General features: G+C 41.5%; 1 protein-coding gene across 1 annotated transcript in view; it reads right to left on the bottom strand.

The window, feature by feature from the left end:
• The window catches only part of FREM1 (FRAS1 related extracellular matrix 1), a 67,976-nt gene extending 53,332 nt beyond the window's left edge, over positions 1–14,644 (bottom strand). The window contains exons 1-7 of the mRNA XM_074932499.1: positions 14,351–14,644; positions 9,473–9,567; positions 8,585–8,893; positions 7,892–8,081; positions 6,917–7,240; positions 5,002–5,110; positions 3,784–3,915 (exon numbers count right to left, since the gene is read on the bottom strand). Of these exons, the coding sequence (XP_074788600.1) occupies positions 3,784–3,915; positions 5,002–5,110; positions 6,917–7,240; positions 7,892–8,081; positions 8,585–8,893; positions 9,473–9,567; positions 14,351–14,581 (1,390 nt within the window). The 5' untranslated portion in view covers positions 14,582–14,644. The remainder of the gene's footprint in view (positions 1–3,783; positions 3,916–5,001; positions 5,111–6,916; positions 7,241–7,891; positions 8,082–8,584; positions 8,894–9,472; positions 9,568–14,350) is intronic.
• Positions 14,645–16,009: the final 1,365 nt, after the last annotated feature.

Genomic DNA, 16,009 nt, shown 5'->3' with positions numbered 1-16,009 from the left:
GTGCTGGAAGATACGATCTCCCCAGGGCCTCCAAGGAAATTTTTTTTTGTCCTCCTTGCTATGTAACATCAGCAGAGACACCCACCCACCCACTCCCTTTGATCTTTACTTGGAGAGAATCATGGGCACACTTTAAGATGGAGAAATAACTGCCTTACCACCAAACAAAAACCTGTTAAAGGCAACAGAAGGCAGAGTACAACATTATACGTACCTCCTTCTTTCAGGGCTTTCCTTTAGCTCTAGGGCTGGCATTACCAAACCCAGCAGAAGAGCATTCATAACATGGTTCCCCAAGTTAATGGGAAAACCTCCACCGATTCAGTGGGCAGTGGCTCAGACCATTTGCCAGCAGCATTAGTTACGATGCAGCAGGAGGGCTAAACCTGAGCTTTCCCTTAAAGTTTGAACATCAGTTGCTGCTTGCTACACAAAAAAAGGCAATTGCCATAAAATGTCGTGATGGTTTCCTTTGCTTATGCCTATGCAGACACATTAAAGAGAATAAAGGCAGTCACTGGAGAAGAAATATCCACCCCGGCTGGCGCACAGGAGGCTGGGAAACCCAGGAAGGGTGGGTACCGGACATGACACTGCGTGTATGTGGATGGGACTGCAACCACGAGATGGGCCCTGGGCTCTGCATGCTCCTGCAGGCACCGCTGGTCCCCTGCTCCACTCCCTGGCTGGCTGCACGCTCCCCTGCCCCCCGTAACACCATCTCTGGGGCTAGGCCTGTGTATTGGGTCTGGCTGAGCCGGAATTGGTTTTCCCCTATAGCAGCCCTCACAGTGCTGTGGTTTATGCTGGGAGCTGCAGGGTGTTGATAGCACCCTGGTGTTGTGGCTGCTGCTGAGCAGTGCTTACACAGCACCAAGGCTCTTTCTGATATTTTCCCCAGTGGGACGGGGTGGGCAAGATCTTGGGAGGGGACACAGCCAGGACAGCTGACCCAAACCGACCAAAGGGATATTCCAGACCATATGACGTCTGCTCAGTATAAAGCTGGGAGAAAGGAGGAAGGGGGTGGGGTCACCCTTGGTCCTCCGAGGCAACTACTATGCGTATTGGAGCCCTGCTTCCTGAGAAGGCCCGACATCGCCTCTTCATGGGAAGTAGAGAATAAATCTGTTTGCTTTTGCTTCCGCGCGCGGACTTTTGCTTTGCTTTGCTTATATTAAAACTGCTTTTGTTTCACCCACAAGGGTTCGTTTATCTTCTTTCCCCTCTTTACCCTGTTGAGAAAACAAAGGGAAGGGGGGGGGGAAGTGATAGAGCGACTTGGTGGATACCTGGCATTTAGCCAGAGTCAAACCATCACAGCCTGTCTGACACTGCTGACACCACCGAGTTTCTGTTTGTAACATTACAGGAGGACGATTGTGCAGACACTGAACTCCTTTGCAGTAGTTTCATGAGATGAAACATACTTCTGAATAGTTTCTGTTTCCACTAAATTCCAAATACCACGATCCCCTTTTTTTTAAACACCTGCTTTATGTCTCTAGGCTATGTGTTTTACACAAATACATTTCACTATCAAAAAATACAGCATTGATAGTGGCAGCATCTTTCCACCCTGTCAACAGCAGAGTGGCTTTTTGTACCTAACCATTTTCCCAAGGAGAGCAGCACTTTGTTGACTCATGAGGTTGCAAAGCAAAATTAGTAATATTGATAATGCAGAAGGCTAACAAATTAGAAGTCTAATTTAATTGCCACTTTTTGAAATAAACCTTAAAGCTTCCAGTAAATAATAGCTGTATCCAAATGTTGTCTGTATTTGCCAACAAATCCAAATCACTCGTCATTCCATAGCACCTTCAAGCAGAAATGTGAGAAGTGAAAATATAGGGACTAAATTTTGCCTCAGTCATGCATGCTCAATGAAAGCATAGTAGATTTCTTGGAAATTTGAGCTTTGGGATGTAAACATGCGTTAAGAAAGTAAAAGTTTAAATACTGAATTTTTCAATGCTCTTGTTTCAATCCCCGTGTCTAGCGTGGCTGTAGCAGCGAAAACCGGTCAGCAGAGGGAGCAGAGCCGCACGGCGAAGCGGCCTCCCGCCGGCTGCACCGCGGGGCGGGACGGCCGACACCTCCGGCCGGGGCGGGACGGGAGAGCCGGGCCGGGCTGGAGGGAGCGGGGAGCCGGGGCCGGGGGAAGGGGAGAGCCGCGGCCGGAGGGCGGAGCTCGGCTAGCTGCGGCTCCTGCCCCGCCCGGCGGGCCTGGTTCATCGCTCCGGAGGGGAAACCTGCAGAGGATGCCTCCTCATGGCTCGGGTTTTCTTGTCTGCTTTGAGCGACACAGAGCAATATTCGTCTGAGCTGGCCTTTCACTTGTTTTTGCAGTGGCATCGCAGCGCTGTCTCTCGGGGAGTTGCCCATCCTCATCTAGCCTTGGTGAGACCAGGCGGCGTCAGGCCTATGCCCGCCATTGCTAGCTGCACTAGCTCACGCCGTCTGAATTCACTGCCAGAGAAGAAGCTGGGAACCAATTTCATTTTCAAACGAAAGTGGTATTGTAATAAACTATTGTAACTAATTTGCTAAGTTAAGCAAGGCGGGTACTGTAATAAACTATTGTAACTAATTTGTTAGGTTGGGCACGGTGGGTAAGATACACTTGAATGATCTGTAAATGTTAGACCATAAAAATGTAAAGAGTGCCATTCGGATTGGAACACTAACTGTGTCTCAAAAACCCCACCTAGAGCTGATATGTAACTGCTGTTTGAAGAAAAGCCCGCCAAAAAAATGCGATCATGAGGCTTTTAAAAGAGCCAGTAGGAGAAAAGCGCGCCAAGATGTTGGTATTCTAGAGGGCTTTCTGCGAGAGAATGGCCATGTGAGCAACCCTGCGTGAGAACAAGACTGATAAGAGCCTCAGCCGAGCAAGAATGTGATAAGGATGTGACCCTGAATGAGGGGGGAGAAACTCGACAAACAACCCCCGGAAGGGGTTGGGACGGAAGAGGAAGTTACCCAAGGCAGGAAGCCTGGCAAGGCTGATGGGGCACTTTTATCCAATCATAAGAAGGTTTAAAGCGCGGGCTAAGTTAACTGTCCAGTCTTGAGGACTTGTACTGCATGTTACTCACGTGTGCGGGAGAACATTATAAAAGGGCTTTCTTAGTTGTAATAAACGGGCATTACTTGATCACATTGGTCGTGTGCGTGCTCAGCTCTCCCGCACCAAGAGACCAAGGCTTCCAGACTTTCAAAAGACCCCATAGGAGGAGGACATGCACCCCAGCAGCTCAAATGACCCAATAGAAAAGAGCAGGACAACTATCTGACAGGAGGAGATTGGTTAGAGACGATGGCACAAGAGTATAAAAAATGCTGGATTTGGAACTCGGGGTGCGTGTGGCAGAGTTGCAGCTCTCCATGCACCCAGCGCTGCTTTGCCTTTTGCTTCCCACCCTAAATCAATTGAACCCAAATAAAACTATATATTTTTATAAAAATTGGCTTTGTCTGATTATAACAGTATGTAGGCAAAATGCTGGATTTACAAGTATCTCCAAGTCAAGGAGATGAACATTTGCAGAAGTGTCCAAGCTATGCAACTGACTTACGAGCTTGGGAAGTTTTAAGTTTCCTACTGCCCATCCACGTATTTCCTTCCACACCTTCATTCCTGTACAAAGCTGTCTCATGCTGGCAGCCCTTAGCGGGGAGTGACATATGACTCTGTCAACATCTTACTGACTGTCACATTTTCGTAGCCAGTTGTCACTAGAGAACGTGTTTCCAGGCCCTCAAGTTGAAATTATTTACCTCTCACTGTAAGCCGCCCATGGTGTAACCCATCAACTGTGACCAAGCGAACATTTTGGATGTCATCATTGTCCACAATTTGGAAGTGTTGCCATGTGATTGGTCGGGATTGGCCTTCCAGGAGGTTGAGGCCTGCAAAGACCAGAGAGTTATTTCACCAGAGCATCTGCAACAATCAAGGGTGTCAGCATCTAACCTTTCTAAAGGTCTTTGTAGTCAGGAAAAAAAGCATGTTTACTTCCATCTACATACCTACCTGCGACAGACATTTCAAGGCCAATTTAAAGGCATGATATCAGCTTTTATTCTGACATACTTGACTTACTTAGTCAACTGTCTTAAAGGAATTTTTTTCAGAGAAAAAACGTATTCTGGTTCCCAGTGATCTGATACACTAGCTAGGCACATCTCTGGACATTTACACAAACCAGAGCATTGCACTTGCAATCTCCCAGTCTGAAACAGGGCACACAGCTTCCTTAGTGAGTTTGCATTTAAGAGCATATATAGAGCTTCATGACAGAGAAACGTATCTCTTCTTTTTGCTCAGACAGTCATTTCAAGTGGGGCTTCTCTGGGAGACATGAGGTCCCTCCTTCCCTTTCCTACTGTGAGGAGATTACTCTTTGGTGTTAACTTCAGGCTTGTTTGATCTTATACCTTTGCATTTTGATGATTAAATATTAGTGTACGTTTTTCAATCTAGATGGGAAAGCCTGTCCCCTCCCCAGTGCAGGCATTATAAATCTGTTTGAATTAGCCTTGGCCCTGTAAGGTTTCCAGGCTTCAAATGGCTGGTAGTGTACTATGCCCTCTTTTTCTAGTTGTTCATTTTTGCAAACTTCCACTTTAAACAATACAAACAAGTCTTTCCCACACACTACTATTCCATCACATATTTGTCTTTACTATTTTTATATAGTTTATACTCTTATGTAGGTTTGAACATGAAGAAAATGCTATATACAGAAATCTTGATTTTCCTGTAACTCCCCTTTTTTGTTTATTGTTTGTTCCAATTAAAGCTTCAGGTTTTTTTCAGACTGTTGTAACATGTTGCCGCCAAAATGGATAAAAGCAAAAAATAAATTTACACTCCCCTCAGTTTCATGATGCTTAAACTCTAGGTGTAAATCTGAATTTTAAAGCTTTGTCAAATGTATGTGTCAAAGTGTTACAAATTCTGTAGCAAAATAAACTGAGGAAAAGAGATCTCACCTGTATTCCATGAAACTCGAGGACTATTTGTATCTGTTGTTCTGATAGAGAGATGCACAGTGATGGGTAAACTCCTTTCAAAGTAGAAGTCATGAACCTCAAACTCCACCTGTTGTGAAAACAGACAAGGTATTTACTGAAAAAAAGAGCCTGAAAACCAGCTGCACCTCAAAATTCACAGTGTGTTCTTACCTGAGAGATCTTAAAGTCATCTGCTAATATGTTGGCAAATTAAACTTGATTTAGCTTCTAAAAAGAGCCTTTGAGGTTCTGCACTAGATTATGTATCTGTTTTCTGTGCTCTTTATGGTGAATGCTGGGGAAGTTAGTTTGCAATGTGTGGAAATTAATGGGAAAGATAAACATTTTCACTGTTGTTGGGGTACAATTAACGATTAACACAGGACTTTTCTGATAGTGATAGTAAGAGGAGGAATGGGGATTTCCAGCTCATTTAACATATGTGGAACCAAAAACATTATGAATGAAAATATACAGATTGGCAGGGAAATATTTTTAAATTTAAAAAAAAAAAAAAAAAAAAGCCAAACTCTTGAACTGTGCAACTCCTGAATTGTCAAATTCTTGAACCTCTGATCAAACAATGCTGAAAGCAGAACAGAGAAGAGGCACTTGAGGAGCAGGCAGTTTGTTAGGGTGACTGATCTTCATGCTAAGGAAACAAAGAAAGGAGGTTTCTGTGACAGCCAAGGTTAAAAAAAGGCAAGCCCTGTAAGCATCAGGTGCCAAAGTTACTCTTACTGTTCCTCTGCTTTCCTGTTCACTCTTTCCCCAGATCACTCTGATTTTCTGCCTCTTCCGTCTCACTACATTAGTACCAAACATTTTGTTTTGTTTGGGTTATTGCTTAACTGTCTTATCAGATAACTATTAGCATATTTATAGACTCCCTTAACTAATTTCTCTTGCTCTTACATCTCCTTTTTAAGACTATTGCTTATTTCTCAGAGTGCTGCCACACTGCTGAATTACACAAAATATCTAGCAGTACTGATTACTGAAAATGTAAAGTCACACTCTACTCAAAGTAGGAGACATTCACTGTCAGGACTCTGTGACGGATCTGGAGGGAGAAATATCTCTATCAGCCAACACAGAAAATGTAGAAATGATGCTGTTTGCTCCCGTAAAATATAAACTTGTTCCTGCAGCCTTGATCTCATAGATCGACACTGTATGTTTACTCATTTACTCTAGGTCGTGCAGGTACCAGCCTGCTCTCATTGTTTGCATCATGTTCTCTATATTAGTGACGTGTTTTTACTCCTCCCAGCAGGAACTGTATCATGTAGTGTATCATGCCCTGTTTTTCTAGTTGTTCATTTTTGCAGGAACTGCTGGGGGTCTTCTTTGTTACCCCCATACCATGACTGCCACCGTAGATAGAGTGCGAGATCAAATGGTGATCCTGCCATTTAGTTGATCCCTCTTTCATAGCTTTAAGTATGTCACCAGCTCACAGGGATCAGTACATGGAGATAAAAGCTGTGTGATAAAGGCACCACTGATCCTTCCAATGGCTCTTGGTTAGTAGTTTTATTCCCCTATTATCTTCATTAAAAAAATTATAATTTAAAAAGAAAAAAAATTGAAAAAGAAGAACCAAAAGATCCTGTTTAGATATTCTTAGTCAGAAGGGATAAACGTTTTTCAGTACAAATAAATTCTTAAGTAGGGACCAACAAATATATGATTTGTGTTAAGACAGTTAAGCTGATGAGTCATTGGAGAAAGTGGTAAAAGATTTTACCTCTGCTCCTGCATTGGATATGTTTAGAGAAACTTTTTTTTTTTTTTTTTTTTTTTCTGTAAAATATCCATTATAAAGGAATGCATTTATTTACAGCTTACTGAATCTTAAGGGGATGAAAACCAGAAAATGCTCATACATTACCTCATAATTCCTCCTCTCTGTGTGGCTGTTATTTGGAGGTTGGTATGCAATGAGCATGTCACTGAGATCTTTCCACGTGAAGGAACCAACAGCTTTTGTATGGTCAGATAGGTGAGTGATGAAACCCTGTGGAGGTGGCTTGGTAATGTTGAATACAAGCAGGGACTTTGGAGTTTCATTGTCTTCAGCATCAATGGTTGTGGTTGTAATGGGGGTTAAAATAAATTGATCTACTTCCAGAATGAACTTTGCCATCGGCGCGGCTTTGGGTATTTGATTGGGAATAGCACCTCCAATCTGAACAGGAAGCCATGCATACTCAGTCTACAACGGGGAAAAATGAGACAACTGAAAGGACAAAGTGAGGCAAACAAAGTTCAATTTCCATTACCTTCACATAGCTAATTGGGGTACATATTAAAGCAATAATTATTTTAAAAAGAAAAATTGCAGCATTTTAATGAGAAAATGCCTAAAGTAAATATTTAAACCTCATGAAAAAGTCTTCTTGATTCACTAGTCTTATTTGTGTCCTTAATTTTGGGCTGAAATAACTTACTTAGTTTGATGTGAGTTTAATGAATAACTTTACCTGACAGAGACATGCATGAGCCATTAGTTATTATTAACTGAATATGTTCACGTAGCTCTTAACTTATTAATTACTATATATGTTGAAGTCAGTGCAGAGCTCATGCTCTATAAAAAAAGGTGGAATTGTGCCAGAATTAATCTTTTTCTCAGGCTAAACTACTTACACCTGCCAGTAAACAACCAGAGGTGTTCCTCTGTAGCCATAACGGTCCAAGAATAGCAGCATGGAATGCATTTTGTTTGCCCAGCTGGCAATGTTGCAAGAACTGAACAAATTTTCAGGATCACTGTCTCACTTCAAATGTGAAAAGGAGCAACAACTTTCAATTTTTTGAAAGCCAGGAGGACAATCAGACATCATAATGTTGCGTAAAAGTCTACCTTGTGCAGAGTTTTGCTTCTACGGTCTGTGAGATCCAACCTCACAGGAATGTAATCAGTGTCAGGTGAGGGAGGATCAAGGTGCTGATATCGAATCCCCATCTTCAGAAATTCTTCGCAGCTCATTTTCGCGTCATGACCAGCTCCCAGTCCCAGCATGCAGCTCCCATTTCTGCACTTCTGGTCCAGACTGTGCTCTGTAACCGGAGAGAAGCAATAGCGAAACAGTTACAGGAGCAGAAACCAACAAAGGAAGCTTGTCTGTATATCTAAACTAACCCTGATAAAAACCCACTGTGATGAGAATTAGGACTCCTTTCACAACTTAACTTTTCCTACAGGATTTTGTTTTCAATTGTCATCTTCCAACTCCAGCCTCCCTTGGTTTCTTGGGTAGGTGCTGCCTCCAACTCCCTGTGCTGTTTCTACTGTGTCTTGGCCCTCTCAAAGCTGTCACCTTGGTCCACATGTCTAGAAGCCAAAAAGACTTCAACAGAGAGGTTATTGACCCAGATCTGTGATCTGCACTGTGCCCCACAAATACTTTGTGTCCCTTTCAGTTTCCATGATAGCTCAAGCTGTTCATTAAACCTCACATGACCCACTCTTACCCAGTGTGTCTGAAGCAACCCACTGCTGCAGACTTAATCTGGTGGGTCTCTTTGAACCTGCTAATACAAACAACTAAAGCACATCATACTAGTGCCGGGGGAGAAGTTCTGTGGCTGATCTCCATGAGGATGCTTTTGCTGCACTTCCCCAATGATGAGCTGGCCATGAGCAGGCAGGTGGGTCTCCAAAGAAGCTATGGAAATGGTGCAATCCAGATTTATCTTCCTGTCATAGTCAAAAGTGAGGATGTTCTTGTCAATCACCCTGGACAGACCATAGTACTCAGGGACCTCCAGGGCATGGGAGCGCATTTTGATGATGTTACAGTCTGGCTCAAGCAACTGCACATGGAGGGTGAATGTTTCTATGAACGTTTCTGTTTCTGTAAACCTGCAAGTGATAGAAGGAAATTGATTATGCTTCATCCCATCTTCTATTACTCTATAAGTCTGGCATTGGCCTCACCTTCTAAATTGAATTACTTGAACCCTTTTCTCTCGTGTGCTCTCAAACTCCAGATTGCAGAGTCTGTGAGGTGCCAGACACTGCTGCCCACCTCCTCATACTTGTAAAAGCGGTGTTTGTGCAAAAGAAAAGGTTGCTCACTGTGGACATGCAGGGGTCTGTGTCCCTACCAGCAGGACAGCATAGAACATACAGTCCTCTGAAAGTACTCTTGTCACTTTCAATAATAAAAAGCAAAATCACTGGTTTTCTGTAATAAATAAGTAATACATAATATTTCTTGATACTAACAAACACATTATTTGAGTGTATCTGAAATACATCATGACAAATGTTTCTGTAAACAGATGGTCACTTGTAGACTAATGATGCTGCTACTGGATCTAAATAATTATTACATGTACAGCAGAACATGCTTTTACCATGAAAAATGGACTGCTTGCTCTTCCTGAGGGCAGCTGTGTTCCTGCTATCATTGAAATGTGATCTTCCACCACTGCTTACCTGTACAGCCTAAGCATAACCATGTCATCATCTAAAATTGGGCAGCCGTTGTGGGTATATTTAACTTCATTAGGAAGGAAGTGACAGTCAAAAACCTATGAAGGAGAAAGAATAGACAAGTACAACACTGCCAAGGATGTTTTCACAGTGTATGTTACACTTCTCTCTGACTGTCAGGAATGCATCAGACTAAGGAAACTTTTAATCTGTAGTTTATTTCTGTTAATAGGTATTCACTTTTCTTTGGTCTCTCAGTGAGAGCCAGAGCAACCACTTTAATGTGGGACTGCTGACACTCTATGAGGGAATGAGCATATAAATTTGATTGTTTCAAGCTGCCAGGTCCCTCCTCCAGTGCAACAAATTTTGAGTGCACACTCACACAGCCTTCAGACTTAGAGATGCAGTTTGTATTCAGTGAAAGGACTGCAGTGAATCTGAAAAGGCAGCAGTTCCTGCAGTTCAGCATTAGATTTATTAGCTTTTAAAGTTGCTCATGGAGATAGCTTGAGTATATAAATCCTGCTTTATGGGCACTGTCACTGGACTACAAAAGTATGATCCTGTGAAACTTCTCTGTTGGAAACTTTGCTAGGTCAGATCTGTATATGTTTTTGGAACACTGACTTTGTACCAGTAGCCTTTTACCAGATCAGATGTCACCTCTGTGCCACACCAACAGTCAGCCCCAATGTCAGTGTAATCCCACAGCATAAAAGCAAGCAGAATTTTTATGGTGTGTCCACCACCTAACTCAAAAGAGACATACTTGATACAAGTCAAATTTGCAAAGATGGCTGGCCACAGATTAACTATCTGTTTCAGGCTGATTGTTTTATTTAATGGTTTGTTGACTTGTGACAGTAAAGCAGTGAGGAAAAATGACTCACTGATATAGAAAAGATTGCTTTGGAAGAGTTCTGACACACCCATTCTTTGGAGCAGGGATATGGATTCTGGGTCATAGGATTTTCATGTCCTCACATATGCACATTTGCAAGTCTGGCAAATTGTAACTCCCATGTAGCTACATTTCCTTATAGATTTTAACAGCTGAAAGTGCCTAGCACTGAGAGACCATCTCTATGTTATTCTTGTGATAACAGGGAACCCCTGTACAGACCATGCATAGATGGAGGATACTCATGTTTCATATCTACAGAGACACAGGGCATATTCTTGTCAGCAAGAAAGCAAACACTAATAGTTTCATTTCCTGAGTGTCTCACTGTGAAACTAAACATGGTTTTAGTTCCGTTTTTATGGGCAGTATTCACACATGATTAGTTCTTCTATGGATTGAAATAAAATCTGTTTGGCATTCAGTAATAGACCTGATGAGGCCATAAGGATTACTATACATATGTGGCTGACTGGCAAACCATATCTTTTTGCAGAAAGGTCATTTCTTACTGCCACTCATTTCTTAAAATACACCAAAGGAATCATGAAAATGAAGTGTCTTGCCTGAACCAACCTACATTTCCCCAACCACTTTGGAGGATGATGAAATGAAAGGGGGATTTTTGTGAGGCTCTGAAATGTTGACTGGAAGTCCAGTGCCTGGAGAAAGTCTTTGGATGCTCTGACTTTCGGTGTAAAAATAAAGTAATACTTTAATTCCTAAATTAGTTGTTAATGCATAGTCAGCTGAAGCGCATCATGACCCCTTCATGGATTTGCACAAAACGATGTAAGAGCTAGTGACCTTTGTTTCTTTCTAGCCATGACAAAGAATTATAATGTACATCTTTCCATAATGGAAAAATTAGAGTTTATCAGCTTTCATTATTACTGGCACTGTCCACCTCCACTGAAGTTATTCTCAGACTCTCAAGTTATCTGGCAATTTTTCTATATTCGTAGTAATTTTAAACTATATTGCTTACTTTTAACTTTCATCAAGAAAGACATAGTACTTTTTTTTTTTAAGTATTGAGCTAGTTGATTTTCCTATACATATACCTGGATTTAACATGTTTCCTAATCTTGGAATAATTTGTAATACACGCTGCTATGGAAAGTATGATTGATTTTATTTGTTGGGACTGCTTAGAAAGGAACGACAAGAACAGCTTGTGAGAAACAAAATTGCTCTCATATGATGAAAGTTTTGACTAACTTGTGACTTTCTGTTGTGTACTGTTTTCTGTATTGTAATTCTGGTTTGTATTATTTCACAGAAATATGTGTTGCATTATTTTTCAGTATTCAACAAACAGTAAATATGTCTTTTGCTTACTTAATGTCTTTTTTTCTTAGTACAAGCTAACATAAAGGTGATTAATCAGTTACACAGTCCTAAGTGATATCCTACAAATAGAAAAAAAAACCAAACTTAAAGAAAATGTTACCTTAAAGAAAAAAAAGTACATTGTATATAAAAGCCACTCATATTACAGCTTCCAGCAGTTTAATTGTTGTTAGTTGTACAGTGAAGATGAGATTCTTCACTGATGTAAATCAGCGTAGAGCCTTCAAGGTCAGTAGGGTTTTTGGTGACATATAGGTCTGGTGACACATAGGCACCTGCCAATGAGATACTGCTCAGACAGTGCATCCCTGTTCATATCAGAAGGGACTGCCCACAGCAGAAAAGATGGTCTATCATATAAATTATTTATTTATTTATTTCTAAGACACCACTAGTTCCATCTCTTAACTGATAACAAGGGGATGGAAAATGAAGGACCTTTCTACAAAGGTCTGCTACCACTGTCTGACAGTCATTTTACATGCATATAAGACAATCTGCTTTGCAAAAAGAAACATCTGTTTCATATTTCATAATACATTTTCATTTTATATGAACAGGCAACTCTGTCTATAAATTCACTGGGTAAGACAAAGGAGATCTAAACCTTTTCCTAATTACTGTTGCGCTTTTTTTTTTTTTCTACTTCCACTGCTTTTCAATTACAATTTATAATTAAATTGTCATCCATTCCTAGGACATTACTCACTTTAATGGCAGTAAACCAGATCAGATCAGAGACATTTTCTGGCTGCAGAATCTCCTGGTAGAAGGAACATGAGTGGCACTGAGAGGGCTGGACTCTGGCACCTTTTTTCAGGAATAGTGAAAGATCAGGCAGCACTTTCCAGCGTCTGACTCAGGATTTTGTCATTTAAAACAGAAGCCCTCAACTTACAAATGCCATCTTATTCTTTCTCAGGAAGGAGATATAGCTTGAGATAACTAGACTGCCTGTCTCACTGGCAGTCTCACTGGGGGACCCCGTGGTGGTGTGTCTCTGGCACACCCACCTCGCCAAGGTTGAGGAGAGGAGAAGGTTCCTTTCCTAATGGGGGGCACTCAGGCCAGTAGCTGTCCAGGGGAGGTATCCTGGACACTGCCAGCAGCCACAGCCCCTCTCCTTCATGGTAGCTCAGAGCCACCTGCCCAGCAGAGCTCACCCCACCAGACAAGGTGTGCCTGCAGCCTCCAAGAGCCATGCTTGGCTGCCTGATTTCACACTGGGGCCGTGAAAGGATGGGCACTCAATGGAGGTGGGGTTGGGAGTGGGGAAAGGCAAGGACCTCGGTATTTTGGAAAACAAGGTATGGTGAGTACATATCTCCTGGGGTCTCTGGAAGACTGCCTCTGACCCTGTGCTTGAAGCATGCCAGGTTACAAAGGACAAAGTGTCTTTTTCAAAATACCTGGTTCCTACTGCACACAGAGGCTGAGGCAGAAATTGAAAGCAGAATCATTCAGCCAGACAGCCAGCTTGCCTACAGAAGAGGTTTGCCAGCTATCAGACATGTAACTCTCTTTTTCTCCTCATACACCAAACTAGACTGGGGAAGTGGAGAGGGGGGACTACAGTGCCTGTGCTGACAGAGAGCAAGCTCTGGGGAAGTCTCAGCAGAGGCATTGCACATCCTGAGGCCAGTCTCTAGAGAAGATCACTCATTGCTCTGCTCATTGCTTCCTGTTTTCCCTGGTGTACCTCTGCTCCTTCCAAGTGTTGGTTTAGCTTAATTCAGTGATCTGCAAAAATAATGATGATGACCAAGCCCGAAGCTATGAAAAATCTATTGACACTGGTGCTCCTGCATCCGCCTTAGCAGAGACCACCAGAAACCTCAAAGATCTTTAAAACAATATACATATACAAACATTAGAAGCATGTGCTCTATGGTACACCAGACAAAAATTTTTGAAAATAAGACAAAATCTGTTTGGTTATGGTTCATTAAAAGCATCCATCTTCTATCTCTACCATACATCTTCATGTCAATTACTTCCAGCTCCTTCCTGCTATGACTCAGGCGGGAGACTTGTAAGGCAAATGAGCAGCAGAACGGTGATATGTGAAATACAATTCATTATTCCTACAAGCTTGAAATTTTGTCAAAAACCTTTTTTTTTAATGTATTTGCCATCTGCTAGCAATTTGGCTGTTGCAGAGCAGAGCAAACAATGGTGTACACAATGTGCTTATTGTATGTGATGATTTTTTTTTTTTAATTGCTCCCTAAGCAGCGGCTGCGTGACTAAAATGCAAAATGCTCTGGCTGGCTATGCATTACCCAAGGGGCACTGGTTACCCTCATGGTAGAAGAGCAAGCAACTGAGATATTGGAGGATGTATCCTAATCAAAAGTTTTGAAACACCCATTCTCCTCTTGTGAAAGGGCACTCTGAACTCACTTTTATGCAGTCATGTTACCAAGCTTCACTTAACGGTTTTCAGGAGTGCAGCTCTCTGTCAGCTGGCTACTTTTAGCAAAAGGCTGAATCTCACAGACTATTCCGTTTAGTGCCTTTTAGTCACTACCCCTCCCAAAAAAATCAGTAAAGCAGGTCATTCTAATTTCTCCCACACCTGCACACACATGAACACTTGGAGCAGCACAATGGAACCCAAATACCTGTGGAGTTAGTTTCCCAACCCTCTGTGTTATTGGCTCATTAATCACAACTTCTACTTTGCAGACATCCTTCTCTCTGGGGATGGAAAATTTGAGGTCATCTTCTGACAGGAAGACAGACTGTCCCTTCATCACTTTCACACCAAGGTTGACACTAATAAAGGAGGAGCATACAACTCTTAGTACAACAGGCAGCAGTAGAAACAACCATCTTTTCTCAAAGGGCTTCATATTATGAGCAGATGCCAGCTCTTTTCCACCAGTGAAAGTGTTCTTAACAAAAGAAGTCTTCTCTTTATCCGCCAGCAGATTTTCACCATATAATGAAGGAACAAAATGTTAGTCACAGGTAACAATGTACCACATGTTTTCTATTAAGATGCGTCTCTTGACTGAGCTTTGGTCAGTGGCCTTTCAAAATATCCTTGAGTTTTTATAAAATTCATTGGTCAAACCTGACAAAATGATGAATGTATTCTCAGAGTACTTTTAAGGTTTGTTAATCCTGAAAAAAAAAGAAAGAAAATTTATATAAGACATTGAGTAACTACTGGGGGGGGGGGGGGAAAAACCCACACAAAAAACTTCCTCCATTTCTGACAATTGCAGTTCATTTCAAGCAGCAGCTTAATTTCACCTTTGAATATCATTAAGCACACCCATGGTCAGAAAATTAGCTATGCATCAATGAGACTTCTCCCTCAATAGATCAGGTCTCAACATGAGTTTGAGGCACCTTTGATCGACATGTACATACGAACACTTGCTGTGTAGGATCCTTTGTTACTGGTCTTTTTTACTGCTGGACCAAGTAGGTATTATTAAAATGGTATGAGCATTCAAGTAATTTGAAAGTGCAGGAGCAGGCATTTGTCCAGATTAAATATAACTGAAAGTGGGCTAAAGGAAGAGCGGTCTTCTGTTAAATATACTTTTGCTTTGCCATTGAAAGTGGAGGGAAATACTTAACCTTTAGTTGAAAACACCTTGCCAGTGCCTCTCTGCTCTTCCTGCTATAGCGAGAAACTATACCCGGGTGTCAACATAGAAACATGATATGTCAGAACAAAGCTGAATTTTTTCTTCACAAAAGTAATTCATTTTGAGGCAAATTCAAGGAAATAAAGAAAAAATAAAATATGTTAAAAAAATTTCACAAGATCTTCATGCCCACAGTTACAGTTAATCTTTATCTTTTATGCTTATAAACTTGTAAGAAAAGCATAGTTCCTGTGACAACAAACAAGCACTATTGAAATCCTTATAAGACCCTAATTTCTACAGTTGTCCAAAGTAACTGAATCTGTGGCCCAAATAATAGGCAATGGTATTGACTTAAATAAATTTGTTAAGATCATAAGAATTTCAAGCTAATAAACCATCAACATTTCTTCCGTTTCCTGTAAATTTTTAGTGCCCTGATTACTTATTCGCACAGTCTAATTTAAGCAAAACCCTACCACCAACAGTGAGCTTTCCTGAAAGTGAGTTAAAAAACAAATGCATGTGTCTCTCTACTTTCTTCATTATTGTTAAAAGAAGTGTTCACTCTACTGTTTCCAGCAGGATGACCTTCTGAACAGCCTACAACTATATACACATATCCGCCCAGTGTTACATTTCACTGAAAAATGATCAGCAGTTAAGAATTTCTTTATT

The sequence above is a fragment of the Athene noctua genome, chromosome Z, assembly GCF_965140245.1.
Source record: "Athene noctua chromosome Z, bAthNoc1.hap1.1, whole genome shotgun sequence".
In the NCBI taxonomy this organism is placed as follows: Eukaryota; Metazoa; Chordata; class Aves; order Strigiformes; family Strigidae; genus Athene; species Athene noctua.
The sequence above is the reverse complement of the archived record's forward strand: the minus strand, read 5'-3'. Positions and strand labels throughout refer to the sequence as shown.